The sequence below is a fragment of the Petromyzon marinus genome, chromosome 36 (genome assembly GCF_048934315.1).
Source record: "Petromyzon marinus isolate PM22_M1 ecotype Great Lakes invasive population chromosome 36, UKy_Petmar_22M1.pri1.0, whole genome shotgun sequence".
Lineage (NCBI taxonomy): Eukaryota > Metazoa > Chordata > Hyperoartia > Petromyzontiformes > Petromyzontidae > Petromyzon > Petromyzon marinus.
The window spans coordinates 175,163-187,414 of NC_133702.1; the positions used below are offsets into that span (position 1 = coordinate 175,163).

The window sequence follows — 12,252 nt, forward strand, 5'->3', positions numbered from 1 at the left end:
CCCAGATCACCAATGTTTAATTGTAAATAGAAACAGGATACTATATACAAAGACATTATTTTGAAATATAACGGCATTTTCCAGTTTTACCAAAACAAAAGCCAACAGGGTTGGATTATCTTGTTACGTCTTGTCCAAAAGCAACAAGCTCATAAATGAACTCGGCCCCGCTCGGTGGAGCGAGGCCACTCGGGACCAACAAAGTCCTCGTAAATTTTTGATTTAAAGCTTTCGTGACTGCAGTAATTCATTCTTAGCTCTTTCGGTAAAGTCACGTTGAAGGGAAAAATAAAATATTTATTTTATTATTTCCCTTCAACGTGACTTTTATTATTTTGTTTCCCTTCAACGTGACTTTACCGAAAGAGCTAAGAATATGAAAGTCCTCGTAGTTTCTAAATGTCCCCCAATGGCCCCGTGCAACCACTCGGGTTGCCACCAGTCCCTGTTGAACTCTAATCAGATATACTGTGTAGACAGACCAAGGCTGACTGAGAAACGTGTTCAGATTTAGTCTGTAGTGGAAAAGGTGGTGGCCCGAACCCACAGCCCATGTGTCGCAAAGGACACAGCACCGAGCCCTGCATGCAGGCACACACGCACAGGCCACGAACTCGAGGGGCGGGACACGGCGCGCTTTTGTATCCCCACCACACCTAAAAGCTCGACGTGTTTATTTCAACCACCGATTTGTAGGCAGATTCGGTACATAAAACAGAATTGTATTACGTAACAATAGTTTATATGGTGAGAAAACCCCTAATGACTGAAAATAAATGCAAGTGCTACTATTTTATTTTTAAACGCAGGAAGTGGTGCTCACCTTAGCGACCCTAGGATGATGGGGCTGAGTCAACCGCCTACAACTTGACCTCGTCAAGGCACATAAACCATCACACGAACTCCAGTCATTCTCGCAGCAGCTTTTGGATGGCCATCGAACAAAGACGGTCACTGTATCACGTGCTTTCAGATGCGGTTCTGCAGCCGTCTGGAACGCTCTTAATTCCAATATTAAGAAGCCACTAAACGATGCACTTTAAATCTAGATTGAATACTAATTTATTTAGAACTGCTTTTTGTCTTTAGTTTGTCCTTCCCTTGCACATCCGATTACCACTTGGCTACATATGGTGCGAAAGAAGTTCAACATAATACAATAACTCGTGAAGCGGCCAGCAACAACCAGCACTGTCAAAGTTGTAATCGATTCAAGTTGACACGTTTCTTGAATCGAGCAGACAGTTACTGCTGTCTGGCCTGGCGAAGCGACACTGGGGGTTCCCACCGCGGCCTCCTCACTGCTGCCAGTTCTCTGTTAATATCGCAGACTCGTGCAGTGGCTTCCAATGCACGATTAAATTTATCATTCCATTACATTTCCATTGTGTATACAGATTAAACATACATATGATAGGAAGAAAATGCACTAAACCCTACACTATAGCATTTATTACAAAGTAAAATGTTCACGGCACGCAAAACAGACTTATTGATACAAGGTCAACAGAAAATCACTTTACATTGCCCGGGAGACGACTGTTTGCCAAATATGAGCCGTGCACAACTCCCAACATGCACAACGGCCACCCTGCGCTGAGTCCCACCCGCGCTACCCACCCAGTACACAACTCCTCGTCTGAGCAACAACCACCGGCCAAAATTACCACCGGGCCTGTCCGGCAGCAGGAAACCCAACCGATCCGAGACCACTCCTGGCAACGAGTCCCATGAGAGCAAACGCAGGATGTTCCTGCACTTGGGATATACACCATCACTATTCAATGCAAGCTTCTTCAAAGTAAATTGTTCCGAGCCAAATTTCGCTACAGGAAATGTATTTAGTTGAATATTGATTCACGTTTTTGCAGTTTTGAACGCAGTTGTTTTTACACCAATTTATGTTTGGTTGTTTTGGCACCGATTTATATTTGCTTAATTGCTGTCCTTTTTATTGTGATTTTGGTGACCCAAGGTCATTCTTGAAAATGACGTTCATCCTTGGCTCTTGAATTCTCACTTGGTTAAGCAAAATAAACGGTTTACTCTCAAAGGGCACATGTGGCACAGTTGTGCTTTGTGCCACATCAGGGCTCAAGGAGCATGGGGACTTCCTCCTGGACACTGACGCTCACAAAGCCCAACAGGAAACGCTCCTGTCAGGATGGTTAATCTGCAAATGTACGATCCACAGCATCACGCTGAGAGGAATCACGCTGAAATGATGAAGGGTTAGGGGTCTGCAGCGCAGCAGGGTAGTGGCGCAGTGGTAACACTTGCCTAATACCAAGAATTTCTTGGGTTTGATTCCCGACTTGGGCGCCTATGTAGAGTTTGTATGTTTTCTCCCCATGTTCTGCATGGGTTTCGGGTTCTCCGATTTCCTCCCACAGCAAAAAAACAGTGTAACTGATATTGCCCGAATATCCCAATTCTGAAGTATTCAGGAGTAATGGTAAAGTTTTAAAATTAAATATATAAAGCGTTCTCTGTACATTACACCATGTGGCAATGAGAGGAGTTAGGGGATAGTGATAGTGAAGGGCAACAGCGTCGATGATCGGCTCTACTACTGCGGCATCACGAACCCAATTTGTGCCGGGCCAGAGCGGGGAGGCAGGGGAGGAGGCTGGGAGCCTATGTTCCACTGCCCAGGCCGAGGAGGGGGATTGGGAGCCCTGTGCAGGATGGGCCAACCCCCTGGTTGCTGGGGGGCTCCGTAGCCCTGACCCTGGTAGCTAAATGGGGCTGGCATGGAGGGCCCCTGGCCCCGGTGCTGGAGGGGCGGCAACGCTCGATTGGGATCGAGGGCCTGGGCTGGCATGGAGGCGCCCTGGAAGTAGGGGTAGTGCATGGAGTTGGGCGCTGAGTTTTGGGGGCCGGGCTGTGGGTGCACAGGGCTGGATGTCCTCCCGGGCATGGGGGGCAGTGGAGCGGGCCTTGCGGGCAGTGCAAACTCAGCGTGATGCCGTTGCTGCTGCTGTTGCATATGTTGCAGCTGCTGCATATGTTGCAGCTGTTGCTGGTTCGTCTGTGGCTGCTGTTGCTGCTGCTTGGCGATGATCTCCTGCAGCTTCTCGATCTTGATACGGCGCATGTGAGCCAAGCGCCGCTTGTTCTGGTAGTCGTCCACAAACTCCTCCAGCGTCAGCTGCCCCTCCATAAAGTGTTCGGCCATTTTCTGCAATGGGGAAAAACCCAACTCAAATGACCGAGGACAAATATCCTGCCAAGGTTTCACATAACAGAATCGATGTTACTACTGTATGTAATCCAAATTGAGTAAATTGCAATTAATTGATCAGCATTGGGATGTTTGGCCAACACCAATTACCTGTATTACGGATTATATTGGTCGCGAAAGCCGACGCGTTAAACTGACCAATTACACTGTGTGGGTTTTATTAGCTATGGAAGGAAACCGGAGAATCCGGAGAAAACCCATACATACTTTGGAGAGAACATACAAACTCAACACAGAAAGGTGCCCGAGTTGAGAATGAAACCCAGGCGCTTCTTACTATGAGGCACGAGTTTTACCACAGTGCCATCCTGCCACCCAATAAAAATATTTACCCAAAAAGTCGTAAATAACTTTTTTGCTTCCACAGTGCACATGTGGACCTTTCCTTTAACTGCTAAAACCACAACCACTGCTATCAAACCCCATCTACACCAACAACAATCAGCAAATAACATCACCCGCAATCACCACCAACAACCTCAGCCAAGTGATAAACAGGCATTTGCGTCGCTGTGGATAATACAACTAAATAAATAAGCTGCAAGCTGCCTCCACACCTCTGTCCCTCCACATCAGAAATAGAAGTCTCGTGTGAAGTGACCCCACATAAGGGTGCACAGCTGTGCCACACTCGGTACAATGTGGACAGAAGCATCAATGGGCACCGAGGAGTCTGAGAGCGGTCAACTGGCACTGCTGCTGGCACTCCAAAGGCTACCAAGGGGTTCGGTCGTGGAAAGCAGGAACTAGAGTTGCAAAGTAGCAGTCAATGCTGAGGCTGGCAATTTGTCGCAGGACAACCTCCACCCAGGATGTGAACTTACGACATTCCCATTGCGAACCACTCACTACCGCTGAGCTGCCACTCTTGGAAATGAATAAGCAGCCAACATGCCCATTCCTACATCTGTCCCTCCACATAAAAATACACGTATTTTACACATCCCATGAGCTTCTGGAAGCGCATTATTTCTGCAGCACTGGTTCAAAACACAATCTCTGGATGAGTTTTGACAATCAGTGTCTCATCAACAGTCAGGCTTCCTTAAACCAATTCTGGTGAAATTTCGGGTGTCCATAGGCAAGGACCGGTTTTGACATTCATTGTCTTACCAGGAGCGTTCAAAACATTGACAGTAAATGTGGAGAAGTGGGACCGGCACTCACCTCTGTTTCGTCCTCGATCTTGGCACCCTCGGCCTGCAGCAGTGCAAGCAGGGTATCCACACCCTGCGAGTCCGCTCGGCTCTCTACGCACACAGACAGCACCATCATCTAGCTCACATGTGGCCCCAACTCACACAGCCACTCACAACACACACGGCCGATTTCACACAGCCACTCATAACACACACCACAGCCCTGACGCACACAGCCACTCACTCACAACACACACGCCCCCAACTCACACAGCCACTCACAACAGACACAGCCACTCACAACACACACAGCCCTGACTCACACGACCGCTCACAACACACACCACAGCCCTGACTCACACAACCACTTACAATACACACCAAGGCCCTGACGCACACAGCCACTCACTCAAAACACACACGACCCTGACTTACACAGCCACTCATTTACAACACACATGGCCCCGACTCGCACAGCCACTCACTCTCAAAACACACGGTCCTAACTCACACAGCCACTCATCTCACGTGTGAATCATGTTTCATAACTACTTATTTACCCAAGAAACCACAATGAGTCTGAAAACTTTTTTTCAGGAGGGTTCTGCTACAGGGAGTGTGAGAAGAGCAAGGGAGTGTGGAGAGAGAGGCAGGCAGTGTGGGGAGAGAGGCAGGGAGAGTGGGGATAGGGGGAGATGCGTTATCAATGCCAGCCCGACCCACATTGATTAGCCATGAGAGTAGAACTCCACTTACGTATGGCCCTATCGCCCACCTATCCTATTACAAGCAATCCCAATGGACCCGCGGAAACGGCCGCTATTTGCCCTGTGTGCAGCGACAGAAGTGTGCAGGAGGAAGTGTCGCATTGTCTGCACCCCTGCCGTACCGATCCTGGCAGCCTTCTCCGTGAAGGCTTCGTGTAGCGTCTTAAGCTGCTGGTACTTCTGCGCCAGGAGGAGTCGCCCCTCCTCCAGCTGCGGCTGCTGCTTCAGATTCTCCTCGGCCAGGCTGCGGTTGCTGGCCAGGCACAGCTCCTTCTCCATTTGAATGTTTTCCAGCTGCGTGCGTGGTGCATGGGGGCACAGATGCAGACACATTCAGAGAGAGCTCCTGAAGTAAGCGTTGAGGCGCCGTTGCTCAGCTCCCGTTTACAGCCCTGCAAGAGCCAGGGATGGAAATTCCACATTCTTATGGAGCGACACAAAGCGGGAATCATTTTATTGTGAAAACATGTCTCACCAATCATATCATCCCGTCACTTTCGCATCATCGCTTCCCACCATCACACAAATGTCACCATCACGCCCCAGTTACATTGTGTGGAGTTTTTTTGTAGCTATGGGAAGAAAAGGGAGAACCCAGAAGAAACTCATGTAGAACAGGGAACATACTCCACACAGACAGGCGCCCGGTCGGGAATTTAACCCAGGTACTTCTAGCCGTGAGGAACAAGTGTCACCACTGAGCCACCACCCTGCTGCAACTGATTGTGTTACTCGACCATATGCACATGCGTCATTGAACACAGCAGCACTGTAAATACCAAAGCCATGATACGTTTTCTGTGTACACAACAGCAGTTGTAAGGGTCTCAACGCAGCTGCATCTTGCTTCACGTAACCGGTATCGGCAGAACATCTAAATTGCTTAAATTTACTGAAAAGGGGTCTCGCACACAGCTACAACATCGCTCACTACTGTGACAAACTTGGTAGAACCCTCCTGAAAAAAAAGTCTTCAGACTCAAGTGTAGCTTTGCTGGGAAAACAATAATATACAATACGAATATACAGTATTGTACAGCATCTCGAACCACTGCGCTACACAGCCCTAGGTTACGGCCAGGGACCAAACCCAACACGCAACCCGTAGGGCAGATGACGATGTATGTACAGTACTGTATGTGTATACATACATCGCGGGGCAACAACGTATATATGTGAACTCCTAAAGAAAATATTTTTCAATTTAGATTTCAAGTGCATACACAAACAGGGGCTGGACTGACCAGTCGGCGTACTGGGCACGGCCCGGGGGCCCCTGAGGCAACGGGGCCCCCGTATAGGTGACTCGTACAGGTGACTCGTACAGGTGACTCGTACAGGTGACACGTACAGGTGACACGTACAGGTGACTCGTACAGGTGACACGTATATGTGACTCGTACAGGTGACACGTACAGGTGACACGTATAGGTGACACATACAGGTGGCACGCCTGAGTGGGGGATGTCAAGCGATTCTCGAGACGTCGATCAGTGGCTTCCAGACTGAATTCTCGTTTCCTGAGCCATGAAGTCGACGATTAAATCCGATGGAGGGCGAGAATCCAATGCCCCGATTGGTGCAAACAATCCACGCGTTGGGCACACACGGAAGTGGATGATGTCAGCGGCCCGCCCTCGCGAGAGGCCACAGAGGGGACCCCGCTGGGGCCTCAAGAGGGGAATCCACTGGGGGCCTTTGTGGTGTGAATTCAGATCTACTGAGAATTCCCATGTTTCCCATCACCCGCCGATTCTCGCCATCACCCGCCGAGTCTCCCCATCACCCACCGAGGCTCGTCCTCACCGAGTCTCGCACCGTCCCTCACACCGTCTCACACTCCCTCACACTTCCTCACACTCCCTCACACCGTCTCACACTCCCTCGCACCGCCTCACACCGTCTCACACTCCCTCGCACCGTCTCACACTCCCTCGCACCGTCTCACACTCCCTCGCACCGTCTCACACTCCCTCACACCGTCTCACACTCCCTCACACCGTCTCACACTCCCTCACACCGTCTCACATTCCCTCACACTCCCTCACACCGTGTCACACCGTCTCACACTCCCTCACACCGTCTCACACTCCCTCACACCGTCTCACACTCCCTCACACCGTCTCACACTCCCTCGCACCGTCTCACACTCCCTCGCACCGTCTCACACTCCCTCACACCGTCTCACACTCCCTCACAACACGTCTCACACTCCCTCACACCGTCTCACACCGTCTCACACTCCCTCACACCGTCTCACACTCCCTCACACCGTCTCACACTCCCTCACACCGTCTCACACTCCCTCGCACCGTCTCACACTCCCTCACACCGTCTCACACTCCCTCACACCGTCTCACACCGTCTCACACTCCCTCACCGTCTCACACCGTCTCACACTCCCTCACACTCCCTCGCACCGTCTCACACTCCCTCACACCGTCTCACACTCTGTCACACTCCCTCACACCGTCTCACACTCCCTCACACCGTCTCACACTCCCTCACACCGTCTCACACTCTCTCACACTCCCTCGCACCGTCTCACACTCCCTCGCACCGTCTCACACTCCCTCACACCGCCTCACACTCCCTCACAACACGTCTCACACTCCCTCACACCGTCTCACACTCCCTCACAACACGTGAGTGCCTCAACCCGAGTCCCTCGCACTCCCGCGCCTCACTTTGGGCCTCGCGGGACGCCGCGGTGCTCGCTCGCTCACCTCCTCCATGTCGCGCACCATGCTCTCGAGCTTGGCGTCATCCTCCAGCAGCTGTTGCAGCTCCTGCGTGCTCATCTGCCGCAGTTTGTCGCCGTGAGGCGGCCGCAGCGAGGCACAGGCGCCAGTGCGGCCGCTCCCCGGCTCCGCGAACCCCGTGGCCGCCATCATCGCCTTCTCCACAACAGCCGCGGCGCGGTGACGTCACGAGGTTGTTGCTTCGTGACGTCACTGCATTCGGGTATCAATGACGTCACCACTGTGCACGTGAGACTACCTTGACGTCACTCCACCACGACGCGTGTCGCGTCACGCGGATCCAGTCCACGGGAATAGGTTGGATGACGTAATAGCTCATGTGTGTTCTCTGAAGCCGTCAATCGCGAAACGAGCGTGGGTGCAGGGGGGGGGGGGGTGCCTTGCCCCCCCCTGGTGGCCAAAGCTACGAGTTGGGGCCCCCTTGACAACCACCATGACATTTGTTTTGAACAGTTTTGGGGCCCCACCTGACCTATTGGCGAACCCCCTGAGCTGATATCGTTACGCCACTGGATCCCGTCTTCCTTATCAAATAGAGCAAGTCAAGATCTTTAAGTATCTTGGGGTCATATTTGATTCAAAATTGAATTTTAAAGATCACATTCATTATATTGGTAAAAAGGCAAAATGTAAAATTGGTTTTCTGTATCGACACAAGCACTGCTTCCCCCCTATGTTCCGTTTGGGTTTGATAAAAGCTACCATACTTCCTCTACTTGATAACTGTGACATCGTATATAAATCAGCCCCCAGTACTATACTGAAGAAGCTGGACTCAATTTATCACTCGGCCTTAAGATTTGCATTGAACTGCCCATATAGGACCCACCACTCCGATCTCTCCATTGGGTCAAACTTAACATCTCTTAATGATCGACGGCTTGTGTATCAGATATTATTTATTCACGATGTAGTTACAAAAAAATCAGCAGACTACCTGTTGGATCTCCTTACTGTTTCGAAGAACAAATGTGACCTAAGGTCCTCGCTCATTTACCAGCTTCACATTCCTTTTTGTCGTACAAATACTGGAGGAAGGGCCTTTGATGTTGATGCCCCCAGGGTCTTGAATGCTATCGCCAATAAACTGCAACTTGGATCACTAACCTGTGAGATCTTCACTCAAAACTGCTCTTGATGAGCTGTACACCCCTAGCTGCCACTACTATGCAGAGTGGCCTGAAATCAAATGCATCGCTCCGGATGACCGCTGCAAAGTATTGAATTTTTTTTATACTTCTGCTGTTATGGAGTGACTCATGCTGCCAGCTATGGCTGCAAAGTTTGGTCATACATGTTACATATATATCGTTTATTGTTAAATTTGAATCACAGTTCCTATGATCACTGGTACATTGTTTTTATAGCTTTATTTTGCTGATTTCAAAAACGTATGGTTTAGCCATGTTTGTTTGTTGAAGTACAGAGTTACCCTGATAACTTTAATCTAAATTGTATTATGGTTGTTATTGTTTGACTTGCATCCCACTGGGTTTTTTGCACACAGCGTTGATATACGGTGTTTTTTCTGGAAGACTTTGCTGTTTTTTCCTGGATTTTTCTGTTACGGGTAGTCACTATAAGATGTTTCTTGTTCATATTTTTGTTTGTTGCGGTTGCACCCGAGTCAGGAGCCGCATGGCTCACAGGGCTATACCTAATAAATGAAACTGAAAAACTTAATCGTGTAATTATCATGGTCTATCCACTGTTGGGTAAAGGTCAATGCGATGCGATGTTGTTGATGTAAGCTCAATTCCGGGCATCTCTCCATCCTTCTTTGCACACTTTTCAGTCCTGTAATTTCCGTTACCGTTTGTGACCCCGGGGTCCAACATTGCAGGGAGTACACTGAGTGAGTGATTGGCATCTGGGCATGATTCCCTGAAGTGTCTTGGCAGTTTATAAAGTTTGTAGAGGTTAAGATGTTTAAATTGCCCTTACATTTAATCAACCAATTACCTAGTCGACACGTAGGCTTTAGCAGCGGATGTTATGCTTCATAAGGTAGGTGTATGGGTTGGGTTGGGCAGGGCTGCCCGCTGAGCGTGACCCTCACCGAGTCTCAACTCTTTTCCAGCAGGGTCCTACCAGGTTTCCGCAGTAGGGGGCGATGGTGCTGCTGCTGCCGCCGCCGCTGTATATAATCCCAATTGAGTAACTTGCAGGTAATATTTCAGCATTGGGATGGGTTGACCACCCTTCTGCGCTCTTGCACAATGTAGGGGGGGGGGGAATTACTGAGGCAACGTACACTATGCATGTGCATTATGCGAGCCCTTTGAACTTGTCCTTCCTGTCTATCGTGTTTATTCAAATAACCCTACCAACGGTAATCCCTATTGATGTACGCTGCCCTTCGTAGGCATGCATTTTAATAATGTATTATTTGATGATTCGCTTCAACGCAGCACTAAGACGGTAGCTATCCGAACGGTTAAAGTTATTTAGATTTACTTTAATTTCGATAGATTATCTAATTAGTCTTGGACAGTAGTAGCTAGTTTTGTACAAAACTTCAACGTTATCAAAATCAATTGAGTGTCGTTGGTACGCGTGTTCTGATACTGCTGACATTTGCATTTAGGAGAATTTAATATTTCTCTGATGTTCAATGGCGGAGCCAGGATTTCAGGTAGGGGGGGGGGGAACCCCTCCAGCAATGAAAAATGATAGAGGAGTTGTTAGTAAGGACTTGTCATTGCTTTTTATTCGACGCGTGTGTAATCGGCATCGCGCTCGCTGAAGGTGAATGCCTTCAGGGAAGTCGTGTACTGTATACGCAACAGCGCACAATTCTGAGTCACTTATAACTGCTTTGCCGTTACTTATTGCCAATTATGGATTCAGACTATTGTCATATCATCTCATAGAGTGCCTGGCACGTAATATGCTACACAGTGGCAGTAAGGGTAGCAAAATGCCGATTTATAACTAATAAACCCCAATGATAGAATCGAAATTCGGGATTTCGATCGCATCATTGAGGGGGCACGTGCCACCCTACCCCCACTGGCTCCGCCAGTGCTAATGTTCTTTCAGTCTCGTGCTGATCATTCGTCCTGTTTTCTCCACAAATCTGGCTGTCGCCTGATGAAGCTAGTTGTAATTACTGGAGAAACGTCGTACTCAGTTTGTAAATGTTGTGGCTTGGCTCTCCAACACACCGGTTAGTGCTGTACTAGTGACGAATTGGCATGTTCTGTTTACGTGCCAACCCTTACTTGTTGGCTGTGTCGGGTGGTGGCGGGTTTAACGACATATTTATATATTTACGCGATCTAACCCAAACATCTATCATGGATGATATTGGTAGTGAAAGCCTACGTGTTAAACTGGGCATTGGGATGTTTAGTCAATATCGGCTACATTGCGCGTGTTCCCTTAACTACTGGAAGGACCCAGAGGAAACCCACGGAGAACAGGAGTAGAACATACAAACGCCACACAGAGAGGCGCTCGAGTCGGAAATCGGAACCAGCAGCTTCTTGGTGTGAGGCGTGAGCGTGGCGACTGCACCTCCGCCGACCAACCACAGCGACGCGAATTATTGTGTTGTGTATTATCGAGTGTTGCGTCGAACTAAAGGATCAATAGCTAACAGAGAGGATTCCTGCCTATAATATTATTATTACTATCTGCGCAATATATCAGCACTGGTTCAAGTAAGGCTGACTGCTGATGAGAGAATACATGTCGAAACCGGTCGAGTTTTTATTTGTGTCGAACCGATGCTGCCGAGTTCTCACCCGGTTAAACAAAATCAACTTGGTCAGTCATGATGTTCGGGATTTCTCTAGAATATAATCTCCTGTGGATATTACTGCTTGCCAAGCGACAAGCAGCGAAAGTTGTTTAGCTGTGAGTGTTCGTTTGGATGAAGATGTTTGTAGATGGAAATTCACCGTGAATTCCCCCAACACGAGTGCGCGTGTACCGCCACTCCACACAGCACCACACGCGTGTACCACCACTCCACACAGCACCACACGCGTGTACCGCCACTCCTCACAGCACCACACGCGTGTACCGCCACTCCTCACAGCACCACACGCGTGTACCACCACTCCACACAGCACCACACGCGTGTACCGCCACTCCTCACAGCACCACACGCGTGTACCGCCACTCCTCACAGCGGTTCCTATTCCTACACCGCGATGAGGGCAAACGGCAGTGAGGCCAAGTGTCTGTGAGTGTGAGAGGGCGAGTGTGCCGTGTGAGTGGTGATTAAGTGGTAGAGTGCTGCGCTATGAACCCACATATCCGAGTTCGATTCTCCCATCACGGTCAACACGAGTGACGATTATCTAAAGCAGTACTGGACCTCCCCTGGGTCG

At 49.4% G+C, this 12,252-nt stretch overlaps 1 protein-coding gene across 1 annotated transcript; it reads right to left on the minus strand.

Annotated features, from left to right (window-relative positions):
* Window positions 1-8,131, minus strand: LOC116949458 (uncharacterized). The gene is made up of 4 exons (XM_032966829.2): window positions 7,877-8,131; window positions 5,273-5,444; window positions 4,412-4,494; window positions 1-3,181 (listed from the first exon to the last, which is right to left on the minus strand). Exons 1-4 carry the CDS (start codon window positions 8,042-8,044, stop codon window positions 2,570-2,572), a joined length of 1,035 nt encoding a protein of 344 aa, XP_032822720.1. The 5' UTR covers window positions 8,045-8,131; the 3' UTR covers window positions 1-2,569.
* Window positions 8,132-12,252: the final 4,121 nt, after the last annotated feature.